This window comes from Dama dama, chromosome 15 (assembly GCF_033118175.1).
Source record: "Dama dama isolate Ldn47 chromosome 15, ASM3311817v1, whole genome shotgun sequence".
Lineage (NCBI taxonomy): Eukaryota > Metazoa > Chordata > Mammalia > Artiodactyla > Cervidae > Dama > Dama dama.
This window is the reverse complement of record NC_083695.1, coordinates 7,654,684-7,673,097: the sequence shown is the minus strand read 5'-3', so window position 1 is coordinate 7,673,097 and position 18,414 is coordinate 7,654,684. Positions and strand designations below refer to the sequence as shown.

Below are 18,414 nucleotides of genomic sequence, written 5' to 3'. Positions count from 1 at the left end.
CATCAAAAATGGCTTTAAGTCCATTTCCACGGCGGTAATGGAACTTAACATCCATTACTCAGTGTTCAGGGATGTGTGTAGCTCAAGGTACACAACCTGCAGTGCAGGGTTATCTCACAGAAAAGCATAGAGGAAGCCAAAATTATTCATTAAGGAAAGGGATGTAGCATTAAAGGCAAAAGTATTGGATTTCACACATTTAAGTTGGAAATTTTTAGTTGGTATCATCCAGCAGTCTGGCATATACCTAGCTAAGCATTATGACATGTAAAATATGACAGAAAAACAAGTGCTTTTTCTGTGTACTAATTATTTAGCCTTACGAGATCAAGATCCAAGGGACTAGCTTTTGCTTCAGATATAAATCCATCATTGAAGTCTAATTTACACTATTAGAGGTATTAATGATACAATATTTTCTAGTAGTTTGTGCTACTTGAGTGAAATAGATTCTTTTTAATTGTAATTAGTTTTTTTAATTCTTAAAAAGTTATGATTTCTAGTAAGTTCAAATGGGGCTGATGTATATGTGTGTTATAAACATTTACTCTAAATGCTCAATATTTTGTTTAGCAACTCTATTTACTAATACTAAATCCAATCAAGTCTGTCCCCTTAGGTGAATTCTTAAGATGCCAGGATCATGTGATGTTAATATGCTCAGTTTCCTTGAGAAAAATTGGTGGTAATGAGTTGTTTTTAAAAACTTCATAGGAGAAACAGTGACAGATTTTTAGATACTTTAATTTTTAAAGACAATTGACAAAGCAATGTATATATTGACATACATAAATAAAAATATAACTCCTTATTAATAAATATGTTCATATTTTATCCATAACAATATTAGTCCATATTTTTTGTGATTTACATGGATATATTAACATTTAAAATAATATTTAATATTCTTATAGACAAATTATGAAATAAGATGGGAAAAATTCATTTTAATTTCTGTGAATGAAAGAACACATTTGCATATTATTTTTAGTATTTTGTTTATTCCAAACAATATATATTGTTATTTATCATTTTTTAAATGATACTATATTTTACTTCTGTGCTTTTATATCTTTTAGGTCATTTCCCAACAACTACTGGGACAAATTTGTTAAAAGAAAGGTAATACTACTTAGAACACTTTAAATTTTCTATTTTTTCCCAAAGTGCAATTCAGATTTGAATTTGCTGTGGCTCATATGTAGAATGAGATATTGAGGTATGCTTTATCTGTCAATGTCATTTCAAAATGGAAATGGGATTGAATATGAATTTCAAAAATTTCACCAGAAATCCATACTCTGCAGCTAAAAATTAAATAAGCATGGCTCATCCACCTATCCTCTGACACAGGTGATTAAACAGTGCTCAGCCTGTACATTAAAAAGAACTGGTAAGAATTTTCTCTGAGATTGGGTAACTGACTGAAGGTTCTTTTCTGATAAGACAGCTGAGTTACCAGGGCTGGAGTTCTCCCTTATAAAGAAGTAAAGTTGTTTTATAACAACAGAGGACTAAATTTTATTTACTTTACATAAACTTCAAAGACTTTTTATTCTGATAGTTTTTTTCTTCTGATGCACATCATAGGATGGTAGGAGGAAGACAGTAAAGACTGTCAGTTCTGATTTTGAGAGTCAAGGATTTATCTATGCTCTTCCTACCACACATTATTTAATGTAGATCACTTTTTAAAAAAAAAAGATAATAATACATACACAGTACTTGTACATTGTAAAATACAGTAAACATTATTTTGCATCTCCTTCTTATTCCTCGAACCCTCCAGTTGCCAAGTCGAATCAATTCATGCCGTGTACCATAATGAGTTGTAGCTCCAGTGTATATATATGGTCTGCGGTAGAATGGCCACAAATATCTGCTGAATGAAGTGATCTTTTTCCCCTTTGATTCCACCAGTTTAGTGCGACTCAGAGGGTGGTTGGTGACTAGCAGCTGCAAATTTTTTGTTACCAGTCTGAGGGGAGAAAGTGAGTTTGCCAAGAATTTAAATCAAGTACATCATTTAAAATGAAGCACATTAAAGAAAACAGAACAACGCAAAAAACCCTCGAGACTTTCTAGTTGGAAGGGGCAAAATGTTTGCTGATTTTCATTTTGGTGCAAGTTTTTTGTCTCCTTGTGACCACAAAGTAGTAGCATTGCACTAATGCAGATGAGTGCATCCAAATTAGGTCAGAGCTTTGAAAGAATAATTTTTAAGTAATTTAAAATAGATGATTTGAATATTTTATTCATATTAAGTATTTAACAGTATAAAGAGGCAACTTTAAGTTATCTCTAAAGGAAATGATATATCTAGAGTCAAATAAGTAGACAAATTGTAATTGCAGCTAAGACTCTCCATGGCATTCCTGCTCTGGGGTCCAATTTGTCCTCCTGGGCGAGAATATAACCCCTGAAGAAGTCCCACTCAGATCAGCCCAGCCCCTTTTCAGTACTGTGAGAATAATGCAAAACAAATTGTTTTAATGAGCCTAAATAGTATACATTCATGGGATTTTGAGCTACCATTGCTCTTTGATGTTTTCTTTCAGTTTACCTGATTGTCCACATTCCAAAAATGCTCATTTTAATTTCTGCTAATCCTTTCTTCCTTTCTGTTTATGTATCTTTCCGTCACCTAATCTTTTACTTTAACATTCCCCCTCCTTTCTCTCTGGTTCCCAATGCCTCTGTTTCTCCTACATCCCTTTTCCTTGCTTTCTTATCCCTCTCTTGCTGCCAGTTCTCTCTCCTTCTGGATTTCTCTCATTACTTTTCCTGTTGCCTCCACTTTCACTGAAATGCAGGATCCGCATGGTATATAAACCCTAGGCCAAGAGTTGCTATAGAAGAGACAGAGGTACTGAGCTCACAGGTGATCTGTGAGCCCACGTCTCAGCACTGATTTAAAAACCCAGCACTTGGGCAAAGCCAGGCAAATGTGATGGGGCAGAGGAGCAAGGAAATCAAGGGGGGTTGCTGAGAAGTGATTCTAGTGATGGATAAAGCATCTATACTAGAGTTAACTGAGGGCCTGAGGATGGTGACACGGTTTCAGGTTCAGGTGGAGAGCACAGAGGGAAGACCAGCATGTCGTGACCATCCCAGTGGCGGGCTGTGCTCTGTGCAGGAGACCTTTGCTGAGAGCCAGCCTTGCCTGGATGCTTCCTCACCCGCTCTTTTGCCAAGCTGACCAACCCTGGGCATGTGACATTCTCTAAGATACAGTTTCTTTGTCTGCAGAGCAGGATGCGAATAAGAGGAAACTTCCATATTGTAAGAGCCCCATGATGGAAAACAAATCAAAATTCTTAGCATAATTCCCAGCATAAAGTATGAATTTGGTAGAAGTTACCTTATTCCATTACCTCCCACCACCTCTTTACCCATTTCCTTCAGCCTGTCCTCTTCTATTTGCATGCCTTCCTCTCTTGCCTAAGAAATCATGTTCTTCAGCTAGGTATTATTTAAAATGCTTTAAGTAGAGTTGCCTGGCAGTCCAGTGCTTAGACCCCACATTTCCAATGCAGGGGGCGCAGGTTCGATCCTGGTCGAGGAACTAAGATCCCACATGCTGTGCAGCATGCCCTAAATAAATAAATGCTGTTAAATTCACTTAGATCTTAATAGTATGATCATAGGACATGAGCTGTAAGTTAGATTTTTAAGTGAACTTGAAAGTAAGACATATATTATGTGTTAAAATACTCTGATGTTTGTATGTACATACATAGATGAGACTACTTAATGGTGGAGGTCTGTAAAATGCTTCTATTCTTGCCCCAGGTTATGGATAAATATGGAGAGTTCTATGGCCGAGACAGAATCAGCGAGTTACTTGGCATGGACAAAGCTGCCTTGGACTTCAGTGATGCCCGGGAAAAGAAGAAGCCAAAGAAAGACAGCTCCCTGTCAGCTGTGTGAGTGTTAATTCTGCTCTATTCAAGATGTGTGTAAAAAGGAGGGAAAGTGAATACACTTCTGAATTTGCTAGAGCATTGATTTCCTTTCCTTCAGTGTCAGAAGAACAGAGAGATGAGAGAAACAGTATATATACAGAGTCTGCTTTTGTACTTCTGAGCTCTGGAATCATTAGATTTAATCAATAACTTTTGAACATGTCTTTTTTTGTTATTTATATAAAGCAAGAAAAAAAGATTTATGTTCTTAGTTTGATTTGCCTTTTTACCCCTAAATACCACTTAAGTCAAAGTCAGAGGTACAAAAACATAATATTTGACTATGTTTTCTTAAAGCTTCCTATTTGAAAAGAAGTTAATTTTCTTATTTTGGAAAAGGGAGTCATGTAGGCCTTGTATTAGAAATATTCAAAGTTCATATCCTTTTATTATAATTGTTATATTTTATTTAAATAGCAAAGACTTGGTACCATGTTATCATACTGTTACTTAGAAAGTTTACATTAAAATGAGGCGCCCTTATATAGTATTTGCATGGAATGTTATGATATAACTAGGAGAATGTAAACTGGTTGACTTCACCAGAGACTGACTTTCACACACACGTGTAGTAGAGTATATGTATATATACATCTATTTATATTTTATGAATTTAATAAACTGTAACCTGAAAATAAATGTAAAGCCCATATGCTTTTAAAAAGTAATTTTTTATTGTAGTCACAACAATTTTAGAAAAAACAGTGGTTACCATCCCTTATTTAAGGTGTATTTAAGGTGTCAGTCAACTAGGTATGTGATGATTTCTTTGAAAACATAAATATTTAAGGTTCTGTAGAGCAGTGTTAGATTGTCTTAGATAAATATTTTAGTTAGCATTAAAAAGGACTCTTTGGCTGACCTATCTTTTTGGTCATGTTTTTTTTTCTCCCTGAAACCTTGGTTAGAGCTAGTTGAGTCTTTAAAAATAATGTGAACCCAGTTGAAAAGTAGTTCAATAAGCAAATATGTAACAGAAATTATGAACTTAAGTTTAAAGTATTATCTGGTACTTTAAGAAAACAAATACGTTTCTTAAAGACCAAATCACCAAATATAAAAAGAAACACAGTTGATAACCCTTAGGCATTAAGACCTTTATGTTAGAATATTATGTAAAACAAGGACAGTGGTGAAAAGTTTGCTGAGTTTCCCACTAGCATTTTCAGATCCCTGATAAGCAAGGTAGAATTAAATATTTTTACTGAATTACGCATTTTACATGGTCATATTTGTGACTCTGGAAAATAAGTCTGAAAAAACAGAAAAGTTTAGACTACTGTTTTGCTATGAACAGTTGTAAATTAGTGGAATTTTCCACTGTTTTACATAGTAGATATTTGCAGGTTTGACCCCTAGAAAAGTACGAAGAAATTAATGTGGACTTTATTAATATCATTAAATAGGGATAATGAAATTACAGTCAGCTAGTAAATAACACACATTACTAGGAAAAAATTTACATGTAGTATTCCTTTATTAAAGTGTTTTAAAAGATGGAGTTTTAAAAGATTATCTGGTTTCTATATGAATAGTATCTTAATGTGAACATTTGCATACAAGGATGATTTATGTATGATTTATGATCAGGTATCTCTGTGTGCATGCATTTATCAGTCAAACATAGAGGACTTGGTATGTGCACATTTGGGCTTCCCTGGTGGCTCAGTGGTAAAGAATCCACTTGCCAATGCAGGAGACATGGGTTCAATCCCTGGGTCAGGAAGATCCCCTGAAGAAGTAAGTGGCAACCTCCTCCAGAATTCTTGCCTGGGAAATTCCATGGACAGAGGAGCCTGGCGGGCTAGTCCATGAGGTAGCAAAATAGTTGGAAATGACTTAGCGACTGAACAACTGCAGCGACAAATGTGCACATTTAAATAGGTGGCCAACTTGCCTCCTGGGGTGGAATGGCCTCCAACAGCCAGAAAGCCTGCATACTTCTTCACTATGTGTCTTTATGGAGTGAGGGGGGAGCTTCTATCTCAGAGCTGTCTGGCTTCTAGTTTACCTCTGAACCAAGCCCTGTGGTTGGGGAGGCCATGACTGGTCTAGATCAGCTGCGCTGCATCCCTGCGGGTGGAGTCAGCTCTGCCCAGAGAGCATTACCGCCGCCATTGGTGAGAAGAGAGTACTGTGTACCACAAAATACTTCTCATGCAGTTGGTAGCGACTTGCTACCCTAATGAATGATAGGGATAGAAAAGAACTAATCATAAGAATAAGTTTTTAAATAAAGCACAAAACTACCATGGGAAATTCAGACATCCTGATAAAACCCTTATTTTATTTTGGATTGTTTTCATGGGAAATAATTATGCTCTCATGCAAAGTGTCCCAGATTGTTTGTTTTTTCATCTTTTTAAGAAAAAAATATTGTTATGTTGAGACCTATTGTAAATATTCATGAAACTTTAAAAATGATTATTTAAAATAACAAAATTACAACTCAAAGACAGTTTTATTTCCTTAAAAGTAAAAGATCCTAGGCTAAAGTAAATTAAACCTTAACTCCAAGGGGAAAAACCTCCTATGAAGTCAACTTTAGATGATAAACTATGTATCACTGCACTTATAATTTAAGATTGGCCTAATTAAAGAAATGATTAAAAAAGCAATTAAAGACTAAAACAGTTTCTCTAGAGAAGCCCTTTTGAAAATAGCACTAAAAGTTACATCATATTATTATATCAATTCCTAGAATGTTGGGAAGGCTAACAAAATTATAATTTCTAGCCCTATAAACCAGTGCAAGTTCTGAAAAAAGAAAGCTGAAAAGTATATTTTAATACATGTCTATTTTATTCTGCAAAGATCAAAAATATTTATGTTGCAATTCATTCATTCAACATTATCCAATATTATATGATACATTCAGTGTATCATATAATGTGCTTGGTGATGGGGATTTTAGAGACTAGTGAGAGAGGTGTAAATACATGTACATACATACACACATACAGCTACAAAACTGTGGGAAGTGACTATAAAGGGAGGTGACTCCAAAGTGCTGTGGGAACCAAGGGAAAGGGTTAAATTCCTTTTCGGATAGAGAAGGATGTGAGAAGGGGCATTTCTGAATTCAAAAGGAAACAAAAACAAAACCAATAAGCCCTTTTACTGACAGAATCAGTACAGTTATAAAGTAAATGTGGACATTTATGCAGGTTTTTATTAGTTGAACTAAAAATAATTCTGTTGGTATGCAATTATAAATGTATAGTGAAAGTTAGAGAGGAAAGTCTTGATAAACCTATGTTGGTTAATTTGTACAATGTTCAGGAATAATTGTTAGATGTAAAGTGTTTATCTTACATTTAATGTAGAGAAAAGAAAAGGTCAAAAAAGCCTATTTTTAAATAATAGAAGATAAAATGACGCTTTGTTTTGTTTTCTAAGATTCCTCTAAAAAAATCTCAAAGCTCTGGAATACATTGTCCAACGGAGCTCTCAAGCTCTTCCCTGGGCAGCTGAACTAGAACTAATCTTCTGAGATGGTTGCCAGCCCTACCCCATCCCATGGGGAGTGAATGCCAACAGGCTCTTGCAAGCCTGTGAGCCTTTGGTTCATGTACATATCTGCAAATTCTTTTGTTTTTCCAGACTGAACTCTATTGATGTGAAGTATCAGATGTGGAAACTAGGAGTCGTTTTCACTGACAACGTAAGCTACCTTCAATACCACAAAGTAAAACGCACTCTGATTAGATGAGTTTGCTGGTTTTCATCAGGTGGAAAGATGGCTACTTAAGAAAGTTATTCAAACATCGGTTCATTTAGTACTGACCATATCTGAGAAAGACCCACAGAAGTACATGATTCATCAGCCCATCTCTCATTCCATTTCTTTCAACAGCTGAAAGATTAAAATGAAAATATATTTACACAAGAAGATGAAACTGAGATGAAAATTCATGTGTATTTTCATTCAGGTTTTAGTTGAACAATGGCATTCTTCAAAATTTTTACAGATGTTAGAAAGTTCTCAATAAGTTTCTAAAAGTTTTTCTTAACATTAGTTGCAATCCATTTGTTTCTGCCAAGTACATTATTGTGTTCTTTTTCTTGATGGATCTTCCTTTTATCAAAGAGCCTATGAGTAAAACATAGGACCCACATATATGTACAAATATTATGAAAAAAATCACCCATGACTAAAAGCCACCAGCTGTCCAAGGCAAAGAATCACATTATACTACCTCATTGGTTCAATAGCCTGACGTTTTTGACTCTTCGAATTTTCAGTTTAAATAACTGTTACTGTCAATTGTTTTTAGTGATACTATTTGCTGCTGGGGAGTTGTGGGAGAGAATCACGAAACATGGCTGAATACATTGACTACAATTTTTTCTGTAGATCTCGGCTCATCCCCTCATTCTTGCTTCTTACTTTTTTTACCATCTTCTCACATCCACTCAGAAAGGAACGTAAGAACATCCCCTAAGTCCTTCTGCTGTTCTCTCTTCTGTGCTTTCTTCCTTGGACATCTCATTTAGTCTAAAAAAATCTCACTCTAATTTTAGCACAGACTTTTATAGTGAACCTTACTTCCATTCTCCTAAAGACCTGTGACACCCCTCCCCTGCATACTCTAACCTCTGTCTCCACCCCTGCCTCATCCAGTCATGGCCCAGAATCCTGGGTATCTTAGAGAACTCTCCAAAGAGCTCAAACTCAAGTCTTGAAATATCTTTTGTCAACTGCTAGTTAAGGTATCTTTCAGCTAACTTTTCACCTAACAGTGGAAGCAGCTTCCCTGGATAAAAAGAAGGTCACCTCAACTCAGCCACATGTGGCAACATATAAAGATATTTTGGGTTGTCATGACTGGGAAAATGGAATGCTAGTGGCAACTGATGAATAGAGACCAGGGATGCTGTTTACAAACCATCCTACAATGCACACGATGGTACCCATGACAAAGAATTAACTGGCCCAAACTATCGATAGCGCTGAGGCTGATTGATATAAGCTGCTGTTGAATAGTAAGTCAATTCATTTTTCTCTGTGGGAGAATAAATAAAAACAACCAATCTAGTGTAAAGGAGAGAATGGATGGCATTGAACCCTGCAGAATGAACTAAATAAAAATAAGATACACAAACTCATATAACTAATTGGAATTATATGAATAGATAATCAAAAGATAAAGTCAATGGAGCAGTTAGAATATCAGAGTAGCTTTTGACAATAATATATATTCTATTTTCTGACATTCTTTTCTCTCATTTCATCTTAATAGTCCTTCCTCTACCTTGCCTGGTATATGACCATGTCCATTCTTGGACACTACAATAACTTTTTTTTTGCTGCTCATCTTCTGGACATTGCTATGGGATTCAAGACATTAAGAACCATCTTGTCATCAGTAACTCACAATGGCAAACAGGTAAAAGTTTATCTTTTCTTTCCCCTGCAAAAACTTAAAAACTAACAAATATTCCAACGGAAGTAAAACCAAACCTCAAATGACAGTGTACAGTTTTAAAGCCTTTGTGGATAGAGGAGCTGTGCTTTTTCTCCTAGAAACCATAAGGATTTGTAGTTTGGGAGCCCCCTAGACCTACGTTCAAGTCTTGGTTTGACTGATTTAGCTTTGTGACCCTGGATAAATTATTTACCATTCCTAAATCTCAACTCCCTCATTTTGAAGGAAAACAACAAAAGTACCTACCTTGCCAGGGTTTTGTGAGAATTTGAAATAAAAACATAAACGTGGAGGTCTTAGCATAGGCCCTGGCACAGTAAATTCTCAGGAAAATGGTTATTGTTTTATTCCTAATATGGTATTTGCTATGTTTGATACTGTGGGGAAACCAAAGTATGCTACAACATCCTAACACACTAGTTGCATTATTAATAAAACAGATGCTGCATCTGTAATTTAATACAGTATTTTAAACCGGATATTCCTGGGCTCTTTTCTCCACTTTTATATTGGGCAAAAAGAATAATAATGTTTCACACCTGACAGGTCATGCTTACTTGGAAGAAAGTTGGCTTAATTTCAGATAATCAGCTTATGTTCTAATGCAACACACTTGTAATGTTAAAGTGTTCATTATTAATAAACTTATCAATTCATTCTCTATTTATCAAGTGTCCACTGAGAGGTAACACATTCTATGTTATTTACTTGGAATAAAAGAGTCCTTCTTTTTCCAGAATTTTATAATCCACCATATTTTAAAATTGGTGCCCTTCCTAAAACCTTGAACTATATCCACAGTTAAATTCACATTATCATGACCTTCAGTTTTCTAAATTTCAGCATACTGTTCTTATATATGTCACTCTAGTTTCTGAATATGAGTATGGTATGCATGGCACGGCATAAATCCAGTGACAAAAACTATACTGTGATTATTTGTTGGTCAGTTAGTAGATTAATTTTGAGCTCCAAGCATATTCAAAGAATTGGAGATGCTGAATCTGTGGAGTGTTTTCACACAAAAAATCTAGCACTATTCTCAATTTCTAAACTTTTGCTTGTTTCTAAATTCTATTCCCTCTCTTTTTGAGGTATCAGATTTCCATTTGCAGAGATATAGAGAGCTTAGTCTTATAGTAAACATGTAAAATTTACAGTGGCTTTGTACTTAATTTATAGGAGTGAAGTAAGCCCTCTATTAAGACATGTTTTATTTCAGATGATTATAAAGTGATTTTTATAAGACTTAATATATGCCACCACAACATAAGGGGTATGTTGTAATCAGAGGAAGTTGACATAAAAAATAATGTATTTTAGTGTGCTTAGAATTTCTATGATGGAACCAGAAAAGTATTTTCACCAACTTGGTGGAAAGCACATTTAAAAAATATACATGAAAGTGAAACTGTTTTGCTCAGTAGTGTCTGACTCTTTGCAACCCCGCCAGGCTCCTCTGTCTATGGAATTCTCCAGGCAAGAATACTGGAGTGGGTAGCCTTTCCCTTCTCCAGGGGATCTTCCCAAACCAGGGATTGAACCCAGGTCTCCCGCATTACAGGCAGATTCTTTATATCCGAGCCACCAGGATAGCCCCCAAAATATTCATATACAAATTATGTGTATATTCATATATATAAATATTCCCAAAATGTGTTTATATATACATGCATATATATATATATATATATAGTGTTTAGTTTGGAATTAAAAATTACGTGCAGCTGAAAGAAGACCTTTCAGACTGTGAATTTTATTTATACAACGAGAAAATTAGCCTTTAATACCAAATAACTAACACTATTTTGAAGTGTTTTTCCCAGTACTTCCTTGGCAGTCCAGTGGTTAAGACTCTGATCCTTCCAGTGCAGGGGGCATGGGTTCAATCCCTGGCTGGGAAACTAAGATCCTACATGCTATGTGGCATAGCCAAAAAAGTAAAAATGTAACTAAAGGAGTCTTTCCCTTTGATCACTGCTTTATAGTAACAAAGCCAGACTTCTTAGTTTTTATTTTTTTAATATTTATATTACATACTATTAACAGTTATTCATTTCCAGGTGTTAGAAGAAATTCCTATTTTAGGATGTTATTGAAGGAAAACATGATTTACAACCCCTCTTACTATCATAACAAAAATGAGATAGTTTTTATTAGGAATGTAAATTATTTAAAAGGAACAGACCTTATGAAAAGAAAGTATTTGGTATAGTATCTACCACCAAATATTTAGATAATAGAAAAATGAACATATTAAGCTGCTTATTAATATTATTAAAATAATTATTTTAAATAATTAAATTTTATTAAAATAAATATTAATTAATAATTATCCAAATTGAATTTGGATAGGAAACTAAATCAGCGATTTTTCATATTCCAGTTATAGCATGCCTTTATTAGCCAATCAAGTAGTCAAGTTTTACATAAAGTAATCTGACAATGTGCTAAAATAAACAGACCATGAAAATAGGCTTCCCCACTGAGGGTATAAGAAAAGGATGATTATAAGGTGTGGATTCCATTAGCTTTTAGTCAGTAAATCCACTGATTTGTATTTCTAATATATGTTCAATGTCACATTGCTTTCCAGCTTGTATTAACTGTTGGCTTATTGGCTGTTGTTGTATACCTATATACTGTCGTGGCATTCAATTTTTTCCGAAAATTCTACAATAAAAGTGAAGATGGCGATACACCAGACATGAAATGTGATGACATGCTAACGGTAAGTTCACACACTCTGATCTCATATGAGTGAAAAAAATTCTCCTGCTTATTCGGTTCAAAGAACTGTATACTTATTCTTTCAGAGTGCAAAATATAAAGTAGTGTATACAGCAAAAAGCTGTGTGGCTTTTTAAAGATTTTCATGTTTTGTGGAACATGGAGCATTTCTGCCAGTTTTGCACATCTGCTGCGTCAGCCTGATAATCAATAGAATACCAAGTAAAGTCCTTAGAACTGGAAGGATTAATGTAAACCCTTTAACCCATTGTTCATATATTCTAGGACAGCAGGTAAAGTTATTTCCTTGTAGAACATTTTGAAGGCTTAGGTATTTGTTCACCTTAATGATGTTAGCTGAAATTACTGATGTCCAAAAGTACTTTTTATATTGAGTATCCTGGCTTAAATTACTCTTACTCTTGATTTTAAAATCAACAGACATTAAAGCTTTTATATTGTTTTATCACTCTTCTGTAACCTGCATCTTGGATACTGGCAAATCAGAAATTACCATACATGGGATCCTAGACTAGGAAGTAAAAATTAGACAATATATTAACCATTACCTGGAAGTAGATGAATCCTTCAATGAGCTCCAAGTTGAGACATGTATACCACTGAGGTTGGTATAAGTTAAAGAGATAGATATAATGGTGCTAAAATTACTCTAGGAAAAAATAAACATCTCAAAGGAATAATGAGACAGAACTACTAACATTATAAAAGACTAGTAATGAAGACAATTTTCATACTAGAGAATGACAGAACAATGGAATAGTCTAGAAATAGGTTTAGATACACACGGAAATTAAAAGAATGATAAAAGTGGCTTTAGAAATTATAAAATGAAAAATAAGTCAATAAATGGTAGAAGTAAGTACCATGGACATGCTTTTGGGGGAAAATTGATAAAAATGAATGCCAGCCAAATTCTTTACATCAAAATAAATCCCAAATGAAATATCAATAAATAAACTTCAGTGCAAAAGAAAGAAAAAATGAATGAAAGTTAAAACAGAATTTGACTTTTGAAATAATAACAATTTTTTAATGGGGAAAGGAGTTTGTATGACATAAAACCTAGGACTCATGCAAGCACAAAAAATTACTTTAAGATTTTCCTTATAGTTGTTTCTTTTCAAAGGCAGATGACAGGCTAACAAAAACACACTGAACACTGTAACAAAGAGCCAGTTTCCGTAATTTATAAAGTCTTAACCACATCCAGAAGAAGAAAAACAAGCAAATTATATGACTAGATAATTCACTGTAAAATAAATTGAGGTTGTAAATATGGAAAGATGCTCAGCTTTATCATAAGTTTAAGAATGCAAATCAAAACACTCAGTTGCCACCTAAAGACTGTTAATACCTAGAGTTATTGAATTGATTGAAAAACTGGCATCTTCCTGAACATTAGTAGGAAGTTAACAGCAATTTTAGAGAAATTTTATAATGATTATCAGATTTTTAAGTGTATTAATCTTTGATTTATACTTATGTCCCACTGCTATTAACTGATCTAATTTCATTCATAAATATGTCTCTGTATATTCAAGGATATTAGTTGCTATCACAAATTGAAATAATATAAATTATCATCTATAGGGTCCTAATTAAATAAATTATGGTAGATCCATATAATGGAAAAGTATGTAGCTTTTTCGAATAATAGATATGTTTGAATATGCTAATATGCAAAGACATACAAATTGTATTTAAGTGGGGTAAAAAAGCAAGATCCTGAACAGTATTGTGATAGAAGCCTAACGTACAAGATCACACACTCATACAAATATATATATTAGATATGTTGGACTATGTGTATGATTTTTCTGGAAGGATACATAAGAAACTGTTAACAAGTGTTCTTACAGGAATTAGGGTCACAGATAAAGGAGAGAGAAAACTTAGGCGCTGGCAGACTGCCTAATCACTAGTAATAACCTTCACCAGAGTCGCTAACACCTCTTCCTGCTTCTCCACATCCCTACCCTGCCATTCCAGGCCCAGGGAGGAAAGTACTTTAGAGATCCTTCAACTCCTCTTCTGTGTGCTGCCTTTAAAACCACATTGTTGTCTGTGTCCCGTGACCCTCAAGACTTGGGGTAGTGGCTGGCCAGAGGCAGGCAGGGGAGTGGGGGACTGCAGGAGGCAACAAGACACAAAGGGCATTTGTGCCTACACTGACCCACGGGAGATCCATCTCTGTGGGAGAAACACCACAGAGGTTCTAAATCTCAGAATTCATAAGCCTTGGGTCATAAAGTTTGTCTGGAGTCATTCAGCCCCAGAGGGTATGATGTTCAGTGAACCCCTCAAGACTGATGGAAAGGAGGAGTGGTTTCAGACAGGGATATGCAGTGGCCTGTGTTACAGAGTGGGAACAATATGTGACTTAGTTTCCCCTCTCCCACCACGGCAAGACCACCTCCCACCCCCGCTGCCAAACGTCCTGGACTCTCCTTGTCACATCATGAGTCATCGTTGACCCTGTTCAAGTTGTTCCAATGGTATCCTTAGATGACTACATTTTGAATTTTGCTCTCAGAATGAATTTCCATTGCTTTTGTAAATTTTGTCAGTGGACTTATTATGAGAAGAATCCATGCATTATTTGAACAAGAGGTGGGTTAGGAAGACCACTGCCTTTATCTGACTGATTTTACCCAGTGACATGACATAAAGAAGGTAGAGGAGTTTGCCTCACCTGCAGATGAGGAAATAGGCTTGCTGATCTTTTCAACTATGGGCTTAGAACTGAGCTATAGCCAGGATTTTCTTCATTTTGAAGAATTTCTGTCCATATAGATTAGACTACCTCTGACCAACTCTGTCTTGGGTATTTCTGTCTCTACACATAAATGTACCTTGCCTTTGACTGAGGCGAGGTTGGAGGCATCACAGTTTTCATCCTGGGTGTGTGTTTCTTACAGAAGAAGACTCAGTCCCAAGACACCAACCACACCTCAGTTGCTACCTCTCTTGTGACTATGTACTGTGGTCAGTCAAGTTGAACCAGACAAGAGACTGAGTAGTTTCGCACACATTCAAATCCAGTTGATTGGCCTTAATAACTATTGTGTGAGGCCACATTATCTAGAGTAACCTTTCAGTTTTAGATCTGAAAAGTGAAAGTTGCTCAGTTGAGTCTGACTCTTTGCAACCCCATGGACTTTAACCTGCCAGGCTCAGCTGTCCATGGACTTCTCCAGGCAAGAATACTGGAGTGGGTAGCCGTTCCCTTCTCTAGGGGATCTTCCCAACCCAGGAATCACACCAGGGTCGTCTGCATTACAGGTGGATTCTTTACCAGCTGAGCTACGAGGGAAACCCTTTAGATCTGAAAACCCCTTTTAGTTTGCCTCTTACAAATGCTTGTGTGGGTAGATTTTGAAGATGCCAACATCCGTAGAGTTTATTAAAAGTGGAGGCTTAGTAAAACCAAATATCTAGCAAGACGAAATTATGGAGTAGGAAATGGTCGGATTTAATTACTGTAATTCCCCTAGAGAATCCTTTATGCCAGTCTCCTTCACATTTCTTTTTCAATGAGTAAAATCTAGTATTTTCATCTGAGATAGGTTTTCCTCACTTCTTTGGGTCTCAAGGAACACTGCAGGTTTTCCCAAGGATCTAATTCAGCCGTCAGTGTTTCATAACTTACAGCAGGTGGCACTGTGACTGCAGTTTTGCAGACTTAGTGATGATTCATACTTAAATTTCTTTCCTTCTTTCTTTACTTATTTATTTATTTAGGGTCATGGTATTTTTTGAGCCAGAGAATCTAATTAAACCAGGAGTAACCTGATAGAATTTGAACCTCTTCACCATGAATGTAGGAGGAGAAAGTGAAGAGTAATCTGAAGTTTTAAAGTTCAGAGCAAAAAGCAGATTGTAGCTTGGGAGACTGACATGTCATATATGAGGCCATTCATCACAAAAGGAGTGGTTTTCAGCCTCAGATGCTTAGAGGAATCACCAGGAAAAATCTTTGTAAATCCACAGATCTTCAAGACCAACCCCAGATCCCTTGAGTCAGAAACTGTAGGGAAGATATAAAGACCCATGTATTTTGGAAAAAGCTTTCTAGGCGGTTGAAATAAAAAGTATACTCCTAGGGAAGTAACCTGCTTAGGTAATTGTTCTAAATTACTTATTTTACCTTATTTTCTCAAGGAATAATTTGTTTTTCTCTAGAGTCAATCTCTCCTTTTCTCTCCGTGTGTCTGTTACTCGTCCCTATCCCCGCTTTTTTTCTTTTTCCAAGATAAAGATCTTACAAGGATATTTGTGTGTGTGTGTGTGTGTGTGTGTGTGTGTGTGTGTGCATGCGTGCATGCTAAGTCACTTCAGTCGTGTCTGACTCTGCAACCTTATGGACTGTAGCCCGCCAGGCTCCTCTCTCCTTGGGATTCTCCAGGCAAGAATACCGGAGTGGGTTGCCAAGCCCTCCTCCAGGGGATCTTCCCCATCCAGGGATCAAACCACCAGTTCACTAGAAACTGCTACTCTTCCAGTGTTCCCTAAAGGCAACGTAAACAATGATTAACCCCAGAATGTATTAGTTTAGGAGGTAGACCAAGGGGGAAGGTCACTGAACATTAAATCTTGAGAATTAACAACTGCCCTGGCCAGGTTTGTGTAGCACCAGGCATGTTCCTTCCTCATTACACAGATTTTCTGAAGTCGTAAATCTTTTTGCTGCCCAGCATTGCCCCTCCAGCTTCTATTATCAGGTTGAAGCTGATTCTCTGAAAAGGAAGGTAGATAAAAGAATTTCCCTTTTCAGGAGCAGAATGATAATCTGATAGCTGAAAGCCTGTCACCCCAGTGAGTGGGTGACCACCACACTTCCTTCTATTCTAACACAACAGCCATCTCTCTGATATTTCTGCTCATAACTTCTGATAATGAAGGAGAATGCTGGGAAAATCTGTATCAAAATTCCATTGGTGAATTGTGCATTTTACTCGTTTTCTTATTAAGAACTTTGGTATCTTATTAAGTCTAACTGATCACATCCACAAAACTCTGTCTTTTCACAGAATGGCCATATTTCATTTTAATGAAATATGGTAGAATCCCCTCCTTAGAGTTCTTAGTGCTATTATAGAGTGAAGGTGAGCAGTGAGATAAGGATACTGCCAGGAGAGGCTAGGCGGCTGAAGAGAAATCTAAAAAGAAGAAGATGTTTACCTCAGTAATTTAGCCTCATCCCATGGTCTTGTTTTCAACTTTAATATCTAGAAAGTAAAAGTGGATCATTCGCCTGAAGACAGACTCACAGTAACCAGAATCCTGAGTCATACATATGAGTCAGAGTACTCACATTCCACACATTGAGTTCAAATAACAAGCTGATAGTCTTTTTCCCATAGAAAAACTCTATGTGGGGAGCCAAATTGTAATCCAAAGTCTACATCAGCAGGAATTATCTGGATGATCTTAGTCACATACGTGTCAAACAGGCAGGACTTGGAGAGCTAGGATTCTAGGACCTGAACTGGGAACTGCAGTTGATCCACTGTTGACTCACAGTAGGTATTATTGTGAGGAGTTAAAGGGCCAGAATTGGACACAGAGAAGGGCCAGACCATAGGCAGGAAGATTGTCCAAACTGGGTCCCCAGCCCAAGGGGGCAGGACGGATTACAAACAAAGCTTATAAGGAGGAAAAGCCAGAAACGGATGAACTGTGCAAGTTCATTAAGTAAATAGTGAGCAGCTGCAATAATGATTCTGCTTCATGTGGCCGCAGTTAAGCACATGTGAAGATAGATATGGAGAAAAACATATAGCCCCCAGTTTTTCTTAATAAGAGCAAGAAATTCATATGGTAAAAATAATTCCAATAGTATGTAAGAGTATATAAGGGAAAATAAAACTTTCTCTTCCCACATATTCACTGTTAACAGTTTCAAGCACTGTTTTAGACAAATAGTTATAAGAAATTAATGTGGTATCCAAAGGTTTTTCTTTTTAATTAATTTTTTATTGAAGGATAATTGCCTTACAGAACTTTGCTGTTTTCTGTCAAACCTCAACATGATTCAGCCATCAGTTCAGTCGCTCAGTCGTGTCCGACTCTTTGTGACCCCATGAATCGAAGCATACCAGGCCTCCCTGTCCATCACCAACTCCCGGAGTTCACTCAAACTCATGTCCGTCAAGACGGTGACACCATCCAGCCATCTCATCCTCTGTCGTCCCCTTCTCCTCCTGCCCCCAATCCCTTCCAGCATCAGGGTCATTTCCAATGAGTCAACTCTTCGCATGAAGTGGCCA

General features: G+C 36.3%; 1 protein-coding gene across 1 annotated transcript in view; it reads left to right on the top strand.

Moving 5' to 3' along the window:
• RYR2 (ryanodine receptor 2) overlaps positions 1 to 18,414 on the top strand; it is a 798,221-nt gene that overhangs the window by 750,442 nt on the left and 29,365 nt on the right. Inside the window, exons 96-100 of the mRNA XM_061161401.1 lie at positions 1,080 to 1,122; positions 3,793 to 3,926; positions 7,569 to 7,629; positions 9,209 to 9,355; positions 11,991 to 12,125. Coding sequence (XP_061017384.1) covers positions 1,080 to 1,122; positions 3,793 to 3,926; positions 7,569 to 7,629; positions 9,209 to 9,355; positions 11,991 to 12,125 — 520 coding nt within the window. The remainder of the gene's footprint in view (positions 1 to 1,079; positions 1,123 to 3,792; positions 3,927 to 7,568; positions 7,630 to 9,208; positions 9,356 to 11,990; positions 12,126 to 18,414) is intronic.